The sequence below is a fragment of the Bison bison genome, unplaced genomic scaffold, assembly GCF_000754665.1.
Source record: "Bison bison bison isolate TAMUID 2011002044 unplaced genomic scaffold, Bison_UMD1.0 scf7180017854266, whole genome shotgun sequence".
Classification (NCBI taxonomy): domain Eukaryota; kingdom Metazoa; phylum Chordata; class Mammalia; order Artiodactyla; family Bovidae; genus Bison; species Bison bison.
This window is the reverse complement of record NW_011484839.1, coordinates 124,124-146,599: the sequence shown is the minus strand read 5'-3', so window position 1 is coordinate 146,599 and position 22,476 is coordinate 124,124. Positions and strand designations below refer to the sequence as shown.

The following is a 22,476-nucleotide window of genomic DNA, read 5'->3' as shown; positions in this document are numbered from 1 at the left end:
TCTCCATCTTTGGCTGCAGAGAATATAATCAGTCTGATTTTGGTGTTGACCATCTGGTGATGTCCATGTAGAGTCTTCTCTTGTGTTGTTGGAAGAGGGTGTTTGTTATGATCAGTGCATTTTCTTGGCAAAACTCTATTAGTCTTTGCCCTGCTTCATTCCGTATTCCAAGGCCAAATTTGCCTGTTACTCCAGGTGTTTCTTGACTTCCTACTTTTGCATTCCAGTCCCCTATATTGAAAAGGACATCTTTTTTGGGTGTTAGTTCTACCTTAGCACAACATAACTTTCAAGTGTAATACATTAATATTTTGTACATGCTAGAGCTGTTGGGGAGTGATGGTCATTTCATGGTATGGGAGAGTCTGACATTCCATTCTCAAGTTTGCTTTACATTCTGTCATTATAATAATGTCATTATAATAATGACAGAATGCATATATATGCATAGTCATGTCCCCTGTAGCAGCAACTTTTTCCCTGTAGGGAATATCACTGAGCTATTTGCCATGAATTACTATACCAAAACATACTATACACTGAGATTGTATGTTTTTTAAATCATATATAAACTTTGTTTGTAAAACTTTAATGAATATTCATTATTAAACTTTGCTTTTGTTCTTATTTCCTAGGATTCTGACACTTCATGACATGTCATTATCCAGAGCAATAATGAACATTGACCTGTTATGGATTAGTTGATGACCTTTGGAAATGATCCAATAATATCTACTACAGAGAAACTGAATGTACTCCATTTGGAGTGAACAGCCCAGATTATTATTGAAGTTTTCAAGATGACAGATCCCATGATGGACTTTTTTGATGATGCCAATCTGTTTGGTGAGACCTTAGAAGGTTTGCCAGATGATGCATTTGTACAACCAGGACCTGTTTCACTAGTTGATGAATTGAACTTGGGTGCAGAATTTGAACCTTTGCACATAGACTCACTGAATCATGTTCAAGGTACTCCAACACATCAGAAGATGACTGATTATGAACAGTTAAATCAGTTTGATTCAATGAAATTTCACCAAGTTAATCAGTCTTTTGGTAGCCCAGCTGAACATGTGTTATCGCCACACTCTCAGTTTAATTGTTCTCCAATCCACCCCCAGAACCAGCCCAATGGTTTGTTTCCAGATGTAGCAGATGGCAGTCCTATGTGGGGCCATCAGACAGCTACTAGCATTTCAAATCAAAATGGGTCTCCTTTTCACCAACCAGGACATTCTCACTCTATGCATCAAACTAAAAGCTTTGTGGCACACCATGACTTTGCCTTATTTCAGGCCAATGAACAACAAACACAGTGCACTTCGCTACGCTCACAACAAAACAGAAATAATCTTAACCCAGGGCAAAATTCTCTTAGTCAGTCTAAAACTTTTATGGATGTTAATATTTCTGGTCCACACAGAGTCAGTGTTAACCATCCACCACAAATGAATAATGCATCTACTTCACAACAGTCTCTTTCGATGCAGCAATTTTCCCAAACATCAAACCCTTCAGTACACTTCCTCAAGTGTAGCAGTCACCAAGAAGGTAATTTTAATGGACCTTCTCCAAATATGACTTCTTGTTCTGTCAGTAATTCACAGCAGTTTTCTTCACATTATTCCTTTTCCAGTAATCATGTGTCACCAAATAGTCTTCTTCAACCCTCTGCAGTTCTTGCACCTAATCATACAAATCAGACTTTATCTGATTTTACTGGGAGTAATTCCTTTTCACCTCATAGGGGAATCAAGCAAGAATCGACTCAGCATATGCTAAATCCTAATACATCACTGAATTCAAATAACTTCCAAATGTTGCATTCATCACATCCTCAGGGTAATTACAATTCAAAATTATCTCCTGTGCACATGAACTTCCCGGATCCTGTTGACTCAGGAACTCAAATGGGCCATTTCAGTGATCATGTAGAAACTAATGGCTTTTCATCTTTGGAAGAGAATTTACTTCATCAAGTGGAATCTCAAACTGAGCCATTCACAGGACTTGACCCAGAAGACCTCCTTCAAGAAGGTCTCCTTCCCCAGTTTGATGAGTCAGCATTTGGGCAAGATAATTCAAGTCATGTTTTAGATCATGACCTTGATCGGCAATTTACTTCACATCTTGTAACACGGCCTTCTGATATGGTTCAAACTCAGTTGCACAATCAGGCTCGGAGTTGGCATTCATCACTTTCTAATCATCAGCATTTACATGATAGAAATCGCCTGTGTTTACAGCGACAGGTATGTAACTCTTATTTTGGTTTGGGGTAGCGTGGGGGTTTTACTCACTGAGTTTATTTCACATGAGACATACTCAGAATTTCTCAAACTCAATAATTTTGTCAGGTGAATGTGCATATTTTGACGTAGATTTATAGTGTTTCAATAGTCTTATATGTGAAAGTCCTTCATTGATTTGCTCAAAGCAATAAACTTCTATTATTTAGATTTTTTTTAAATATATATCTTTTATAAGGTACTAAGATATCTTTTGTAACTTTCAGTTATGATTGCCTTTGACAGAAAGATTTATTATCAAAACCAAAAAATAACCATAATTAAAAGAAAATAGATTGGGAATGTTTTATTGCCAATATAATGGACATAGAGTTAATATTCCTATAAAAATAATTTGATAATTTGATGAGATCTCATTAGTTGATAATTAAATAAAATGTAAAAGCTGAAATTCACAAAAGAAGTCAGTAAATGACATTCAGAATGATATGCAACTTTAGTAATAATTCAGTTGCAGTGTGGTTCATTTTTATCTATTAGAAAAATTTTTTAAATTTGATGCTTAATTTATGCAAATTTATGGTGAAATTGGAATTCACATAGCTTTGTAATTGATACAGATATTTTGGAAAGCAATTTGGTGGCACGTGGCATATTTGGGTATAAAAACTTTATTACAATAACCCAAATATGGCAAAAGTAATATACCCAAAGATATTTCTCTTGCTGTATCTAAGAGGGAAAATTGGAAACAGCACAATTTATCTATATTGGATGAACTGTTGTAGGCATTAAAAAGACTTTGAAGACTGATAATATGTTAATAATGGTGGAAAAGCATAATTCAAAATTAAGATCCCAGTAAAGTGGTTAAGAGTACAGGCTCTGGTACCACACTACTTGGGTTAGAATCTTGGTTCATGTTACTTATTAAGTGTTAATAATTTCAGTGCATCTCATTTGCTTCATCTTTAAATATGGGATAATAATAGGGCTTTGATAAGAATGAATCGAGTTATAATATGTAAAGTGCTTAAAACTGTGCCTGGCATATAATACATGCTTAGCATATAATAAGCACTTAACAAATGTTTTTATAACTATACTTTTTTCATAGCAGTTTGGAAATATACTTAAGAAAAATACTAAAAGGAAATAGGTTGTTTTAGGGTAGCACGATTGCTTTTCTTGCCTTTGTTTTTTTAATAGTTTTTGTCATATGAATGTATTACTTTAAAATTCTTTTGGTATATTTAATGTAGTATTTTATCAGCTTTCTGAAAGTTTGTTGTTAAAGATTTATAAAATTGCTTTAATACTTTGCTTACTGTGAGATTTGGTAGACAATGAAATACAGCATGGTTCTTGAAATTAAGTATTTACAGACCATTTTTTTATTTCAAAACTTTGAAGTATCTGAAAAGGATAAAATCTTTTGCTTTGTGGGTCGTGATGTTTTTAGTACAGCATTTGAATTATCTAAATAGATTTAAGATACTTACAAGCAACTTGTAAATTCTCTTTCTATCTTTTTGTTGCCTGAATATATTATGATTTTGCTCCCTCTACTGGAAGAGGGTCAAGCATCTTGGACCTTGGGGAAAAACTACTGATCAAACCCAGGATCATCTATTCACTTTTAATGTATATTTCTGACTAGTTTGACTAATTAATTTGTCCAGCATATAATTGAAGTTATTAAATCTGAAATTTATTAACTTATTTCCTTATTTTTTCTAAGGATTTTTTTTAAATTCATGTTTTCCTAAACATGTTCTACTGACTTTAAAAAGAAGACTCTTCTTCTATAGATTTGAAATGAATGGAGAATAATTATAAATATCTAAAATAGTCCCCAATACTAATATTTAGATATTAGTACTAAATCTAATACTAATACTCAACCTTAATGCTATCTGAGAGAAATTCTTTTCACACCAGTTCATCAGCCTTTAATAAATCATCTCATCTACACTGATACATTCATAAGGCTTTATTTAAATCTACTCATCTTCTTGTTTCAGCGTTTGTTTCATTTTGCTAACTTCTTATTCTTTTTGCTACATGTTTAAAAACTGATAAAGGGCAAATGTTTTTGAATACTTATCTGATTTACTGCAAGTCTGTTCTCAAGTTTCCTATTACTTCTTTGTGTTAAGACTTAGAGTTGTGAGTTTCTGATTGTGGGGGTGGAGAGAAGAGATGGATTGGTAGAGAAGATAGGAGATTATAATATGGTTAATAAGGATTGGATATAGATTTTATATGTATAGAATTATGTCAGATATCCCAATATGTGAAATCAAACTATTCAGTATGTTTAATTTATGATAAATTTTGGCAGAGCATATGTAAGTCTTTTATCAGAATTTTTTGGCATTTTCTGAACGATAATGGTTACTACATAGCCAAAATGTTGTATTATTACAGTTTTCCCCAAGTTCTATGAAAAGAAATTTTTTCTTAGGTGTTTTTTTTTTTCTAAGTCTCTTGCTTAAATGCAATAATTTCATTTCAGACTAAATTAGCATTATTAATTATGTGTATAGAAGTTAACAGATTAAAAACTAAGAAAGTGGCATAATTTTTGTTTTATTAGAATTTTTAAAAGGACACATATTGTTATAGCCAAAACAAGATATGAATTAATCTATCGTTGGAAAACTCATGGATGGCACTCTATAATTTTAGAAAGCTTCACTGAGAATATTAAGTATGTAAAGAATATCTGTAAGCCTTGTGTTTTCTTATTCCCCAATTGAGGTGGAGTATTTGTGGATATAATTTCAAAATCCTAGAATCTGTGTCAGTCATTAAAAACTGAATATTGCTGAGAAAATTTCTTTTATAATTGACTCTAGAATTTTACCATTTAAAAAAGAGAAAAGAAAAAAAGTGAGGTGCTACAGGAAGCATTTCTAAATGTAAATACAAAACATAATAGAGAAAATACTAACTTATTTTCATCTCTGGTTGTTAGAGCAGAGGAATATTGAGAGAATAATACCATAAAAATTTCCTAGCTCTTTTATGATAAATACTGCTCTTTAGTGACATAGAATCTTTCATTTTTGTCTGATTATTAAGTGGGAACACTGTATGGAGCACTGTGTGATCTTTAAATGTTTGTAAATTAAATTTACTGTAAAAGTTCTATAGCAGTGAAAGATATGTGGAATAGCTAAAATAGCTATCAGCATAGGAAATAGAATTTTAGGATGTATGTAATTGTACATAATTCCTTTTTGGCTTTTGTATTCTGATGAATTTATAACTTTATTTACTACCTTGAATTTTTTTTTTAAATTTTCCCTGAAGGTAGGGAAACCTGCCTTTTTTATAAGCTTTAAAAAAACTTAGAGAAAGATTTGAACAGCTTCTGTAAGGCACATTTTAAAATACTGGATTTGGGGGAATTCCCCAGTGGTCCAGACTCTGCACTTTTCACTGCCAAGGGCCTGGGTTCATCTCTGATTGAGAAACTAAGATCCCACAGGCCACACAGTGTGGCCAAATAAATAAATAAGAAAATATTGGGCTTCTTTTCTGACAAAAAACTTAATACATAATTATTATTTAAAAATTGAACAACATAGAAAACAGATGAAAAATAAGTTACTTGTAATATCACTATGAGAAGATACCATTGTTGACATTCTGTAAGTTTCCAATGAGATCAGCTGTCTGTCTCTTCCCTATGTATTTTTGCATTTTTAAGAACAAAGTTGGGATCATATAGTTTATGCTGTTTGGCAAATTGCTTTTTTGTAGTTATTATTATTGTAACAAATTATTGTTACATTTTGCAACAAATTAATATGTTGCAGGCATTTTTTCATGTCCTAAAATATTTTTCTGAAAATGATTTTAAATGGCTAAAAGTTTGCCATCTTAAGTTTGCTAAGGGTGCTGAGGGCTAAGTCGCTTCAGTTGTGTCCACCTGTTTGTGACCCTGGGGACTGTAGCCCGCCAGGCTCCCTTATCCATGGGTTTCTCCAGGCAAAAATACTGAAGTGAGTTGCCATTCCCTTCTCCAGGGGGGTCTTCCTGACCCAGGGATTGCACCTGTGTCTCTTATGTCTCCTGCCTTCACTGGCCAGCCGGTTCTTTACCACTAGCACCTGGGAAGCCCAAGGTTGCTAAAATGCGATATAAAAGTAAAGTTGTTATTGAGATCTGGGAAAAATCTGAGTCAAGGTAATTAAAATATTTTATATTTTTGTTGTATTTATTACTATAATAGTTCAATTTGAAGTAGGTATGTGATAGTGAGCAAAAATTAGAATATGCCCTATGATAGAGCCTTATGTTTGTGCCAACACTGTTCTAAATACTTAATATATGTTATTAACACATTGATCCTCCACAGCAGTCCTTTTATTTGGAGTTAGTTAACTCCTCCAGTTTCCATTTGAGGAAACTGAGGTACAGAAAAGTTAAGTAATATACCCAAAGTCACACCTGACTAGATTCAAATCAGATTTAGCTCCATTATATATGGTCTTAACTACTTTCACTTTCCTTCAGAGTATATTAATGCAGTGTGATGTTTACCAATAATACACTAAGTGATTCCTCCCTTCTCACCCTGCCCCTCCCCCAACCCCTTCAGAAATATACCTTACTGATGAAATAAAAACTTGCTTTAGAGTCTTTAAGTGAAGGCCATTCATCTCATGTATTCTGGCAATATTGACAGATAGTTTATCCGTTACCAGGGGGAAAGACAACCCCAAAACAAAGAACAAAAGTAAAGTGAAATAGCTATTGCTTCCAAAAGTGTTTTGACTTTTTAAAGAATAAGACTGTGTTTTAGATGATAATAACAAATGCCCTAAAGGTAAACCTCATAATTACCTTCAAATATTTGAAGAACCTTAGAGGCTGGAATTGCATCTACCAAGTGGAAGTCACAGAAAAGTAGATTAGTATAAGGAAGTTTGAAGTAAAACACTTGCACTGAAAGCCAGGAGGTGGAAAATGGACTAAATTGGTAGGTTCTTTTCAGCTATTCTGTGGTTGTAATTTTGAGTTTCTTAGTGAGATGTATTATTCATATTGCCTGTTTAGCTCCTGAGTGGCAATTACAAATAATGAAGAAAGGTAAAGATATGTGACAAGTTACCTGCTATCCAGGAATACCTGGGAATTATTTATCACAGATGGGTAAATTTTCCAGATAGTGGACGTGTGTTCTATTAAGCTTTAAAACCTTTAATTATATGGCTTTCTCCCAACCCCCACCCCAAGAGTGATGGTAATGGTGGTAGAATGATCAGTTAAGAAAAGATGAAAAAACTCTTAAAGTTTTATAGGGAGGTCCTATATGTTCAAATTTGTAATGATTATTGTTACACCTCCAGGAATCACCCTCACTTAAGTAAGGATTTTAGATATTTGAAAGTTATCTTAGAAGCACAACTAATTTTTCCTGTAAATGAAATTACTATTAAAAAACAAAGTGGAAAACTTCCTAAAACTGAATGTAAATCTAAAGCAAGAAATTTGCTATACTTTGCTCAAAGCCATTGAGTTCCGAGGATCCTGAGGTCTTTGCTAGTTATTTTTGGTTTGGGGTTTTGTTAATAGTGGTAACTTTTCCTACATCAAAAAGCCAACATATAATGAGTAATTTCAAAATTTGTCATTCCATTTATGTCCCAGACAAAAAGAAGAGAAAAAAATGACCTAACTAGTATTTAGATTGTTTTATTGAATAATTTAAATTCTTATAAAGTAACATCCCTCTATTTATCAAAATTTATTTGCATCTTTATACATTTGGTATGCTATTGCTTATAAGAAGTTGCAAAATTCTTAGTTGTCTAAGCTAATACACAAAATAGAATTCTGTGAAGGAATTTCCTGTTCAGTTGGTTTTTGTTTTTTCAGATAAAGTGGACTAAGTTTTTTCGTTTTGACATTTCTGTCGAATCTTCTAGATTAAAATGTTCTGTTTGGACTGGAAATGTGTGTAATATTAGCTACTTCTGAAATATCTTAATTATTAAACTGTGTATTATATTGTATTAGAGGGATTGAGTTCTGCACTGAGTAATGACATTCTAGTTGTTAACAGTAGCTTTAAGGCTGTTGACTTCTGACTTGCATACTTAAGGGTGAGAGGTGAACAGGAAGTGAATTCCAGGGGCGGGGGGAAGAGGCGGCAGTTGGTGAGAAATTTGTGGATTTGTGCAGTGTGTGAAGAGTATGAGATTCAAGCCAAACTTCAAAGTAGGTCTAACAGAGTTTATTGTATTCAGTTTTTTTGCTTTTGTGTTTTACTCTTTCTTGCTATTTTTTTAAATGAAAGTGCAGTTGATCATATAAGTTACAGCTATAGCATTGTAGTTAATTTTATTGAGGTGCATTCCCAAATGCCTTAGAACTACTCAGTCATTTATCCTTATTAATGTCTGAAATTGAAAAAAATGTGTTTGGGGCTACTGAACCATCAAACTTTATTCCTGTTATGATAATATGAATACTTTGGAATATTTAAATATGAGAGATCAGGTTTCTTTATTTGGATAGTTGGACTGAAATGATTTTAAACTACTGAAATATTTTAATGCAATATGCTATCAATAATACATGGAAGGAGATGGTAAGCACACAGGAAGCTTAGACTGCAGTTTTCAGTTAAATAAAATCTGGTAATTTACTATAGGCAACTATGCAAATAATAACTTGCACATTTATTATGCAAATAATACCTTACAAATTATGAAAGGAGGGTAGTCTTCTTTTTTGTATTGACGTTTTATATTATTTGCAATATTATATTCATTTCAGGTATACAACATAGTGATTCAATATTTTTATGGATTATATTGCATTTAAAGTTATTATGAGGTAATAAGGGCTAAGAACCAATCTTTAAGCAAAGTTTTTTGCTAGATTAATGTACACTTGTGTACCTCAAGAGTTTACGTTGAACATTTCCTAGAATTATAGAATTTTAGAGCTGGATAATATTTCACCCTATCCTAATACAAAAAGCAAAAACAGGTCATTTTGCTTGCTGTCATACAACTGGCTAACATTCCTTCTTATAGTTTAAACGCTATAGTATTTAAGCGTGATCAGAAATGAGAATGGCCAGGCATTTAAAATTAATGTGTTATAAGTATTGATATTTTTTGAGTTGCTCAGTTTTGTTTTTGTGTAGGATTTTTTTTTGTATATCTTTCAATGTATTTTAAGTTTTTAACCATACTTCTAGTGTTAAAAAATGCACACTTATTGTATCTGTCAAATATAGATATAAACTGTGTATGTGTGAATGACTGAATTTTGTGTAACATCCGTGTTTTAGAAATGTTGCATTTTTGCTGCTTCTGTTTGTTCAGCATTTATTAGGTATCTACCAGGTGTAAGATGGAGAAGGTGATGGCACCCCACTCCAGTACTCTTGCCTGAAAAATCCCATGGACAGAGGAGCCTGGTAGGCTGCAGTCCACGGGGTCGCTAAGAGTCAGACACGACTGAACGACTTCACTTTCACTTTTCACTTTCATGCATTGGAGAAGGAAATGGCAACCCACTCCAGTGTTGTTGCTTGGAGAATCCCAGGGACGAGGGAGCTTGGTGGGCTGCCGTCTATGGGGTTGCACAGAGTCGGATACTACTGAAGCGACTTAGCAGCAGCAGCAGCAGCAGCAGGTGTAAGAGATTGTGCTGGGCACTGAGGTTGCAAAAATGAACCAGATATGGTCCTTTGCCTTTGAACAACTCAAACTGAAAATTAAGTCATACTTTCCCATTGATCTGTATTGTAATTTCAGAGGTGTTCTCTTTTCAGTTGTGATTCAGTTGACAGGTTGCTATCACTCCTTAGCTCTCCAACTAAGTGATTTTGAATGAGTGATAATTATAAACAATTCATTTCCTTGATCCATCCTATTTAAAGAAGGTATTCCTCTAAGTTTCTAAGATTAGCTCTTTGTTACAGGACATTTTGTCGTTCTGTACCTACTTGATCCTTTGTATGCGTTTATATCCGTATTATAATGTATGTACATATAATATCCAACTGCTCTTGTAAATGGCAGAGTCAAGAAAGCAGGCCCTTTTCTTTTGAGCTTCTAATCTGTTTAATTTTATTACAAACTATTATGTTACAGAACTGTTTTTAAAAAAACTGTGTGATTCAACTTTTAGCACTACTTTTTTTTTTTTATGTCAAAAGAGACATAAGTAATTACTGAGAGATACATTATACTTAAAAGATTACATTGCTAGATAAATTTCCTAGGATTTTTTCCCTCTAAATACCTCAAATGAAAGTAAGACTTTCAGAAGTAATTTTTAAAAATTAATGTGGTAAATAAACATTGAATTTAATTAGAAATAGAAATAATAAAACATTTGCATAATATTTTAAGTGGTTTACTTACATTGTTTGAATTTTTTAGTAATAACCTGAGGTATATATAAGTTGGTATTATTTCTCAGAGTTTATAGATTAAGTACTTGAGGTATCAAGAGGGAAAGTAACCTATCTAAAAATCTTTAAATTCATTGTGTTTTTTACCACATCAACTCATAAGAGCATAAACAACAAATATATTCATTGAGCACCTGGTGTTTATATATCAGGTACTGTGCTGGGTACTGACATTACAAATACAAAGAGACCTCTAAGGCTACGCCTGCAAATCTGTATTTTTGTTATATTGCAAGAATAAAGATGACTTTCAGTAAACTTAAGCAATATTAGAAATATGAATATTATGAATTTTTAAACTGTTTATATTTATAGTAATATTTACTTTTCCTGACTTTTTATTTAGGAAAAAAATAAAGTCAACTTAGGAGTTGAAAGGATAATATAGTGGACATCCGTGTACCATCACATAGACTCACTAGTTTTTTGCTTGCCTCATTTGTCTTCTTACTCTGTTTTCATTTTAAATAAAAGTTACTTTTCCTATGTAATAAAACTTATCGTCAATAACAATATCATATGACCAAAATTCAGATACCTTTTAATTATCCTAGTAATTTTTATAGATGTTTATTTTAAAATACAGGATCCAGTCAAAGATCAGGCATTGCATTTAGTTATGTCTTGTTAATATTCTGTATCCTAATACAGGGGTTTTCATGCCTTTTTGTTTTCTTTTCCAATGTCATCATTTTTTAAAAAAGTCTAGACCCTGTCTGTTTTTATCTAATTGTTTCTTCATACTTCAAATTAAACATTTCTTGGTGAGGGTGCCACATAGATGTACTTCTCTTGGGTCACATTAGGTCATATTAGGAGTTTGTCTCATTAATGGTGATGCTAAGTTTTATCACCTATTAAAATTACCTTCAGACTTCCCTGGTGGCTCAGACAGTAAAGCGTCTGTCTGTAATGCGAGAGACTTGGGTTCAATGCCTGGGTCAGGAAGATTCCCTGGAGAAGGAAATGGCAACCCATTCCAGTACTCTTGCCCAGAAAATCCCATGGAGGACGGGCCTGATGTCCATGGGATTGCAAAGAGTCAGACACAACCGAGTGACTACACTTTGTTTCTTTCTAAAATTACCTTCACTCCTTTTTAATTAGTAAGTGGGATTTGGCTATAAAGAGTTGGATCCATAGGTTAAAAAACACTGAATATGTTATAGTCATTTGCCCTTATTCTTTTTGAATATTTGCCAGTGGGAATCTTTGCAAGCCAACCCTGTGCCCTTCTAATGTGTCCTCTTTCTTCTCTAAATACTTCTACTTTCTGGTGTAAGAAGATGTATTTAATTGCTTTGCCTCAGACCTGGAATCAGCCATTTCTTTAAGGAGCTCATTTGCTTTGCTTATACTATGCAATGTAATGGATCTGAGTACTATTTGTAATTTCTTAGTTGGGTTTTTGTGTTAGAACCTTGAGATCCAGAAATTTTTGATTCACTTTCATAAGTACTTTGTCACCATCTAGTATTTCATGTGGTGCTATGTTATGTATGAAATAAAATGTGGTCCTTGCTTGGTATTTGATTTAGGTTAAACTCATGTTGAACAGAGGGGTTTGAGTTTTCTTTTTATAAGGTAAATAGAAATTTTTGAGAGCATACTATATGCTAAGCACTAATATAGTTGTAGTTCTGACAGCTTTGTTTATAAGACATTCATTTGTTTATGAATTCAGTAAATATATTCTGAACACCTGTCATATGAACAAAGTTAGTGGAGGTGATGGAATTCCAGCTGAGCTATTTAAAATCCTAAAAGATTATGCTGTTTAAGTGTGGCACTCAATATGCCAGCAAATTTGGAAAACTTAGCAGTGGCCACAGGACTGAAAAAGTTTTCATTCCAATCCCAAAGAAGGACAATGCCAAAGAATGTTCAAACTACTGCACAACTACACTCATTTCACATGTTAGCAACGTAATGCCCAAATCTTTCAAGCTAGGCTTCAACACTACTTGAATTGAGAACTTCCAGATGGACCTGCTGCATTTAGAAAAGGTAGAGGAAACAGAGATCAAACTACCAATATCTGTTGGAACATACAGAAAGCAAGGGAATTCCAGAAAAACATCTACTTTTGCTTCATTGACTATGCTAAAGCCTTTGACTGTGTCGATCACAACAAACTGTGGAAAATTCCTAAAGAGATGGGAATACCAGACCACCTTACTTGCCTCCTGAGAAACCCATATGCAGGTCAAGAAGCAACATTTAGAACCGGACGTGGAACAATGAACTGGTTCCAAATTGGGAAAGAAGTACTTCAAGGCTGTATACAGTCACCCTGCTTGTTTAAATTCTATGCAGAGTACATCATGTGAAATCCCAGGCTGAATGAAGTTCAAACTGGAATCAAGATTGCCAGGAGAAATATCAGTAACCTCAATATGCAGATGACAACACCCTAATGGCAGAAAGTGACAAGAAACTAAAGAGCCTCTTGATAAAGGTGATGGGGGAGAGTGAAAAATCTGGCTTAAAACTCAACGTTCAAAAAATGAAGATCATGGCATCTGGTCCTGTCACTTCATGACAAATAGTCGGGGAAGTGGAAACAGTGACAGACTTTATTTTCTTGGGCTCCAGAATCACTGAAGGTGGTGACTGCAAGCATGAAATTAAAAGATACTTTCTCCTTGGAAGAAAAACTATGACAAACCTAGATAGCTTATTAAAAAGCAGAGACGTTACTTTGCCAGCAAAGGTCCTACATTTTTTTTTTTTTTTTTTCCAGTAATCATGTACAGATGTGAGAGTTGGACCATAAAGAAAGCTGAGCGCTGAAGAATTGATGCTTTTGAATTGTGTTGGAGAAGACTCTTGAGAGTCTCTTGGACTGCAGAAAGATCAAACCAGTCAATCCTAAAGGAAATCAGTCGTGAATATTCGTTGGAAGGACAGATGCTGAAGCTCCAATACTTTGGCTACCTGATGTTAAGAACTGACTCAGTGGAAAAGACCCTAGTGGTGGGAAAGATTGAAGGCAGGAGGAGAAGGGGTCAGCAGAGGATGAGATGGTTGTATGGCATCACCGACTTGATGGACACGAGTTTGAGCAAGCTCCGGGACTTGGTGAAGGACAGGGAAGCCTGGTGTGCTGCAGTCCATAGGCTGCAAAGAGTCTGACATGACTGAGCGACTGAACAACAACGATTGGGAATCCACTGTTTGAGGTACTGAGGGAGATGCAGAGACAATGCCCATATACCGTTTTTATGACTCAAAACTTCTGTGAAACTGCCTAAAAAGGTGTCATGGGAAGTTAAACATGGGGTGGTTTTTTGTCCCTCTGGCTCCTGCATTCTTCTGTAGCCCTGTTGAAGACAATCCACTGGAACTAGGATTTGAGACTCCATCATCTTCCAGTTGCATTCCAATGCCCACTGCTAGCAAAGCTTAACATTGTGCCACTGGCAGAGAAAAATGTGTACAAGTTCCTTTATTGTAGTGCAGACAATGAAGTATAGATTTAGACCTGAGAGGTGATAAAGTGACATCTGGCATGTAAAGTAAGCCTTTGGTGAGGTACTGTTTAGTACTTTTTAAATTATTTTAGTGGTTGCTTTAAGATTAATGGTATACATCTTTGACTTATCACAGTTTACCTTCAGTTATAATATACATCTTCAGTATGAATGCATATGACTGATATCACAGTGTACTTCCATTTCCCACCATCCTGGCCTTTGTACTTTTGTTGTTGTCTATGTAAGTTATAAACTCCACACTAAATTTCTACTAATGTTCCTTTAGGCAGTCAGCTATCTTTGAATACAATTTTATGAATAAGAAAAAAAATATTTTATATTTAATTAAATGTCCAGTACTTTGGCCACCTCATGCGAAGAGTTGACTCATTGGAAAAGACTCTGATGCTGGGGGGGATTAGGGGCAGGAGGAGAAGGGGACGATAGAGGATGAGATGGCTGGATGGCATCACTGACTCGATGGACATGAGTCTGAGTGGACAGGGAGGACAGGGAGGCCTGGTGTGCTGCGATTCATGGGGTCGCAAAGAGTCGGACACAACTGAGCGACTGAACTGAACTGAACTGATACCATTTCCAGTATTCTTCATTTCTTCATGTAGATGTTAGGTTTCTATCTGATACCATTTTTTCTGCTTGAAAGACTTCATTTAACATTTCTTGTAGTGCAGGTCTGATAGTCATGAATTCTTTTAATTTTTTGATGTCTAAAAAGTTTTACGACCTCTGTTTTTTAAAGACGCTTTTGCTGGATATAGACTTCTAGGTTGACAGTGGTTTTTCTTTTTATCCTTTAAATATGTTGCTCTGCTGTCTTCGTTTTTGCCTTGTTTCTGGTGTGAAGACTTCTGTAATTCTTACTTTGTTCCTCTGTGTGTAACATATGTTTGTTCTCTGCTAACTTTTATAAATCTTCTTCTCTTTTATTATTTTTAAGCAGTTTGATTCTGATACTTGGTGTGATTTTCTTCATGTTTCTTGTGCATGAGTTTTGTTGAGCTTTTTAGATCTGTTCTTATAGTTTTTTGTCAAGCATGAACATTTTTCTTTGAAATTTTTTTGTTTTTGTTCTCAAATATAGGTATATTAGGCTGCTTGAAGTTGTACCACAGCTCACTCATGTGTGTATATGTGTATGTGTATTTTTTTTAGCTTTTTCCTTGTCTTTAGTTCTGAGTTTTATTTTTGTTGTTTTGTGTTTGGATAGTTTTTATTGATTTGTATTCACTATTTTCTTTTGTTGTATAATCTGTTAATTCCAGCCAATGTATTTTTTAAATCTCATTTTCATTCATTTTATGTCTTCCATGTCTATACTTAGCAGGCTTAATCTTTCCTCTAATTTACTGAACATTTGAAATATAATTATACTATGTTACTTTTGCTTGTCTACTATATCTATTATCTGTCATTTCTGAGCCTGCTTCTATTGATTGATTTCTCTCCTTAATGTAGGTTGTATTTTCCTGCCACTTTGCCTGCCTGATAATTTTTGAATGGATGCCAGACATTGTGAATTTTACCATTTAGTGCTAGGAAAGTTTTGCATTTTCTATAAATATTCTTGAGTTTGTTCTGGGATAGAGTTAAGCTACTTGAAAATTGGTTTATAAGATCTGTTTTCAAGCTTTGGATGGACAGTCTTTAGGACTAATTTTCCCCCACAACTGACACAATAATAGCATTGTGAATTCTCTTTCCAATGCCTTGTGAAATAGAAAATTTTCCACTCTGGCTGAGGTGGACCATCCCTGGCCTTAGTGTGAAAGCGCGGTTCCTTTCAGGTGGCTTGTTTTGGGCCTTGGGGAACTTCACAAACTGGTAGTATTATTGATCAGTACTTATCTAAAGCCTTGGGAGGAGACCTTCTGAAGATCTCCAGAGGTCTTTCCCTGTGAAGCTCTCTCTGCTGCAGAATGTTCCCCTGCAAACTAGTAGCTTTGATTCCCCTGAACTCTCAGCTCTGTCTCCTCAACTCAGGCTGTGAGATTCCACCTGACTTTCTGATCTCCCTGTTCTGCAGCTTAAAGTAGGCTAATAGTCAGCCTTGGCTTGTTTCTCTTCTCTCAGGGGTTACTACCATGGGTTGCCTGATGTCCACCATCTAGAAATGATAGTTTTACATATTGTGTTTGGTTTTTTGGTTGTTTTAAGTGTGAGGATAAATCCAGTTCCTATTACTCCATCTTGGCTTTAATTGGAGGACTTAAAACACCATTTAATGACTATATGATAATTTATAATATAGAAGTAGTATGATTTATGTAGCCAGTTTGCCTTGTATAGTATAGCGAGTATCTTTGTAGATAAATTATTGTGTGTGCCTATAATTAGATTCCTAGAATATCAAGGTTAATGTACAGACTTTCCTTTAATGATTTATACAGTTATGAATAATAATAAGAATACAAGTAGCCAATAAACATTGAGCAGTTATACTTAAAAGATCATGTCTTTACATATTTTTTTCATTTAATTGTCAGAACACCTCTGAGGTAGATCTTATCTACTCTTTTTACAGATACTGACTTGAAGTACAGAATAATTATATAGCTTGTTCAGGGTCATACAGATAGTGTTGGATACATTTTTATATGTCATCACATTTTATCCTACTCTTCATTATGGCACCTTAATTTGTAATTTAAAAAAAAACCCAAAACTCAGGGTATCACAGTTTATAAGTCACAGAGCAAAGACAACATGGATTTGAGAAAACTAGATAGTGAGAAAAGATAAAGAGGGAATCCCTTGAAAGTCCAGTGGTTAGGGTTCTGTGCTGTCCCTGCCAAGGGCCTGAGTTCCATCCCTGGTTGGGGAACAAGTCTCACTCACCACCCCCCAAAAAAAGAGAAAGAAAAGGTAAATAATTGATGATTTTGTAATACATAATTCAGTAGTTTGCTTAGTTGTTTTAATAACTATTTACATAATATTTATTATAAAATAATCTTATATAATTCCAGGTTAAATTCATAAGCATCTTAGATATTGTAGTACTGCAGGGAATGGTACTTTTTTTTTTAATCAGATAATCTGATTTCCAAAGTGTTGTATTTTATCTTGTAAAACTGCTGTTTTTGACTTTCTTTTTTTTCTTTTTTTGGCTTGACTCTGTTTCTTTGTAACTTACTCTTTCAGCACTTTCTTAATATTACTCATGTGGTTATATCTCTTACTGAATTGAGCCATAATTACTAGAAAGTTTAATTCATGAATTTTTGTCACCAGACAAATGAGCTATTTATGAAGAAGATAAATTAGTTTTTCTGTTCTTGGTATCTGTCATTCATTTCTCAGTTCCATTGTTGGATAATAAATATTTTGCAGGTTGATTTTTGAATGTCAGTTTCTTTTATAGAGTAGGAATAGCACTGACTTTGTAGTGAGGAGAACGAAGCTTGAATCCTAGCCCTGTTGTCTACTATCATAGTAGTCTTAGGCAAGCTTTCTCATCTGTAGTATGTGGCTGTATATTTTTTCTAACATTTTTGATTAATGTGACAGTAAATTTGAAAGTGCCCTGTAAATTGTAAACTCAGCTTATTATTTGATAATGATTCCTTGCTTCAAGGATTTTCAAAAAATATTATAACTAGAAAGACCTTTAATTATTAATCAACTTTTAAAAATCTTATCATTATAGAAACTGAAGCCCAAATATAAAGTCTGTATAACTTTTTAGTGGCATAATCTAAAATCTGATTCTATTTCCTTTTATTGTTCTTTTTCTTACATAACATTTTTTTACACTCCCCTACTTTCTTATGTAACTATTTCTTAACTCATTTTTAAGCTGGCTTGTCCCTAGAATTTTTGAGTCCCAGGGAAAGAGTACAAATGTAAGCTCTTAAATTGTATGTCAAAATATTTAAAGTTGTGAAGTCAATGAATTGTCAAATATGTTCTGTTCTTCTTTGAGAAACAGAAGCATTTGTTTGAAAATAGAATCCTTGGGCCCTATGGAGTCCCACACCCAGAATATGGCAGAAATGGGTCATTCTACTTTTCTTCCCACTCCTGTTGCTATCTTGTATTTCTGGTGGCCTCATGAACACAATATGGACTTCTCAGCCTGCATATCCAGGCTCCCCTTCGCTCTTGCCATCTCTTTACCCTTGCCATACAAAGTGTTCCTTGCCAAACAAGGACTTCCTTGAGAGAACAAACCTAGGGAATAGACCCAGGTGAGCTCTGCAAGTGAGTGTGAAACTGTTTTAGGTAGGGAATTCCTACATACCTGGAGCATGTTCTAGAAGAGGGAAGAAGTAGTACATTCTTTTGGCCTTGAGGAGGGGTGTGACACAGGAATCAAACCCTCTAAACTGTGCAGCTCAAGGAAGAGGGACTCCTCTTACCTGATGTAAAGAAAGATGTTTTCTTTACAAGCAATGACACAGACATGTGAAGTTTGTTGGTGAGAGCTGGTAAGTTAGTGCAGGATGTAGGTAGCTAGCTTGTCTAAGACCAAGAGAAAAATTTTCTCTTTATGGAAATCTTTATCATTATCCATACCTTGGGCTTTATATCTGTCAATTCAAGTATAGCTGATTTGAGAATTAAGAGTTTGTAGACTGTATAGTTTTAAAATTTTCTTAAAAACAAAGCTGTCTTGGGATTAAAGTGAAATTGTCCTATTAATACATATGTGTGTTCCAGTCAATGAATTGTTAGTATGGTAGTGGATTAGGACAAGTTATTTTCTAATGAAAAATATTCGGTATCCAAAAACAAATAAAAAGTAAATAAATAAAAGTAGTAAATAAATGTTCTTTCATTTCAGTAGGTGTTAACATTTTGCCTTTTTTGCTCTAGTTATAGTTAAGTACGTAGATTTTATTGTTTTGAGTGGTATGATTTGAAAGTAAATTCCAGTCCTCACAAGACTTTACCTCTCAATACTTCATGTTAAAATCTCCTAAAGAATGAGAGATAGGTTTTTAAATACAATCATTATCACACCAAAGATCAGTTAGTTCAGTCGTTCAGTCGTGTCCAACTCTTCACAACCCTATGGACTGCAGCACGCCAGGCTTCCCTATCCATCACTAACTCCTGGAGCATACTCAAACTCATTTGCATCGAGTTGGTGATGCCATCCCACCATCTCATCCCCTTTCATCCCCTTCTTCTGCCTTTAATCTTTCCCAGCATCAGGGTCTTTTCCAGTGAGTCAGATCTTCGCATCAGGTGGCCAAAGTATTGGAGTTTCAGCTTCAGCATCAGTCCGTCCAATGAATATTCATGGCTGATTTCCTTTAGGATGGACTGGTTGGATCTCCTTGCAGTCCAACAGACTCTCAAGAGTCTTCTCCAACACCACAGTTCAAAAGCATCACTTCTTCGGCACTCAGCTTTCTTCACAGTCCAACTCTCACATCCATACATGACCACTGGAAAAACCATAGCCTTGACTAGACGGACCTTTGTTGGTAAAGTGATGTGTCTACTTTTTAATATGCTGTCTAGGTTGGTCACCGAAGATAGTCAATAGTAATTTCACATTTCATTTAAAATCTTATTCATATTCAAGTTTCTCCAACTGTTAGGATATACTACTGAATTGTTTAAATCATTTTTACTTAAAATATACCACTGAAATGTTTGAACTCTTTAGTTTTGGTCATGACTTTAGAATTAAAAATATATCCAAGTCTTCATTGCTTTGTCATTAAAAAATTTTTTTTAATAATCCTGGCATACCAATTTAAATTATCATGACATACAAATTTTATATATTTTCTTGTTGCCAGGATGTTCTTTGAAGGAACAGTGGTCTGTAAGTAGCTATGAGTTCTCTCTGACATTTTAAAAATTAATTACTTGTCCCCTTTATTTTAACGTGCCTTCTAAATTTACTTCCTTCAGGGAAAACGTTGGCTAAAATTGGGATAAATGAAAGGGATTTACATAATTTGAGGAGAACAAGTGAGTTACTGAAATCTCTTAGATTTCTTTTGAGGGAAGAGAAGAATGAGAGATTATAAATATTTGAAAACTGTTTTAGTGATATATTAAGGCAAAAATATAGATGACAGTACTTCTGGTGAGAATAAACCATCTAGACTTCTTGAAATGTAGAGTAAGGGTTATACCAATTACTTCTCATAGGTACTCAGTTTTTGACACTGTTCAGTTCAATTCAGTTGCTCAGTCGTGTCCAACTCTTTGCGACCCCATGAATCACAGCACGCCAGGCCTCCTTGTCCATCACCAACTCCCGGAGTTTACCCAGACTCACGTCCATCAAGTCAGTGATGCCATCCAACCATCTCATCCTCTGTCGTCCCCTTCTCCTGCCCCCAGTCCCTCCCAGCATCAGGGTCTTTTCCAATGAGTCAACTCTTCGCATGAGGTGGCCAAAGTATTGGAGTTTCAGCATCAGTCCTTCCAATGAACACCCAGGACTGATCTCCTTTAGGATGGACTGGTTGGATCTCCTTGCAGTCCAAGGGACTCTCAAGAGTTCAAAAGCATCACTTCTTCGGCGCTCAGCTTTCTTCACAGTCCAACTCTCGCATCCATACATGACCACTGGAAAAACCATAGCCTTGACTAGATGGACCTTTGTTGACAAAGAAATGTCTCTGCTTTTGAATATGCTATCTAGGTTGGTTATAACTTTCCTTCCAAGGAGTAAGTGTCTTTTAATTTCATGGCTGCAGTCACCATCTGCAGTGATTTTGGAGCCCAAAAATTAAAGTCTGACACTGTTTCCACTGTTTCCCATCTATTTCCCATGAAGTGATGGGACCAGATGCCATGATTTTAGTTTTCTGAATGTTGAGCTTTAAGCCAACTTTTTCACTCTCCACTTTCACTTTCATCAAGAGGCTTTTAGTTCCTCTTCACTTTCTGCCGTAAGGGTAGTGTCGTCTGCATATCTGAAGCTCATCACTTTTTCTGGGATCTGTTTCTATGGATTCAGGGATCTGAATTCAGGAATCCATATGGATTCTATGGATCTGTTTCACTACAAAGTCTTAGGCTGATTATTCTTTCTCCAATTTCTTGGTTCTTCTTTTTTCTCCTCCTCACTATTCCAGATTCTCCAAGATACTTGCTAAAGCTCTCCTAGCTTCTCGCTCTATATTTTCTACTTCTTTTATTTTATGGTATCCCAAGCTTTCTTATATCACTTTGTACAAGATACTCCCTAAATACATACCTTCTTTTTTTTTTTTTTCTTTAGCCATGGACTTTATCGTTTGAATATTTGCAATTATTATTCTATACACAAATGTTAATTTCTTACAAAACTCTGTATTCCATACTGCTAGGTCACTTCACTCTTCATTTTATGTCACATTTCCATCAAGAACTATTTCCCCAAATCACAATCTGCCTGATTGTGTGTTGTTGTTGTTCAGTTGCTAAATTGTGTATGACTCTGCGATGCCAGACACTAGCCCACCAGGCTCATCTGTCCATGAGATTTTCCAGACAAGAATACTGGAGTGGGTTGCCATTTACTTCTCCACCAAATACATACCTTCTTAAATCTCGTTTAACATTTTTCATTTGAATGTAGACCTCTTTACGGATGGGCAGTGAGGGCTGATAACTTAGATGTACCTCCTCTAAATTACTGCCTCTGCTTTGTTCCACTTTAGTGCCAGGTTAATCTGGTATAGCTTTTATCGTAATTTTTCCTGCCCAACGTCTTCACTTAGCCTGGCAGTCAAAGCCTCGTACATGACACCATAACTTCCCAAATCTCTCACTACTGTAAGTATCACTCATTCATTAAAATACAATGTTTCCTTTTCCTTAAAAAAGCAAAACAATTGAACCACAAATCACTATATACAAACACTTTTTTTTTCTGTAGCTATCTCTTTTAGTGACTGATACATGTAAGATTAAATAGGATAATATTTGTAAAGAGCTTAAGAAATAGGCACTCAAAAAATATTATAGCCAATTATCACACTATGCGCTGCATGAATTAGCTTGTTTTAATACTGAACACAATCTTTTAGCTGGTAGGAGAAGGCAGTGGCACCCCACTCCAGTACTCTTGCCTGGAAAATCCCATGGACGGAGGAGCCTGGTAGGCTGCAGTCCATGGAATCGCTAAGAGTCAGACACAACTGAGCGACTTCACTTTCACTTTTCACTTTCATGCATTGGAGAAGGAAATGGCAACCCACTCCAGTGTTCTTGCCTGGAGAATCCCAGGGACGGTGGAGCCTGATGGGCTGCTGTCTATGGGGTCGCACAGAGTCAGACATGACTGAAGCGACTTAGCAGCAGTATTATACGCATTTTATGGATG

General features: G+C 35.0%; 1 protein-coding gene across 4 annotated transcripts in view; it reads left to right on the top strand.

The window, feature by feature from the left end:
• Positions 1–22,476, top strand: part of CHD9 (chromodomain helicase DNA binding protein 9) — a 224,831-nt gene that overhangs the window by 92,174 nt on the left and 110,181 nt on the right. For all 4 annotated transcript variants that reach the window (XM_010856368.1, XM_010856358.1, XM_010856340.1 and 1 more), the window contains exon 2: positions 636–2,255. In XM_010856368.1, coding sequence (XP_010854670.1) covers positions 801–2,255 — 1,455 coding nt within the window. In that variant the 5' untranslated portion in view covers positions 636–800. The remainder of the gene's footprint in view (positions 1–635; positions 2,256–22,476) is intronic.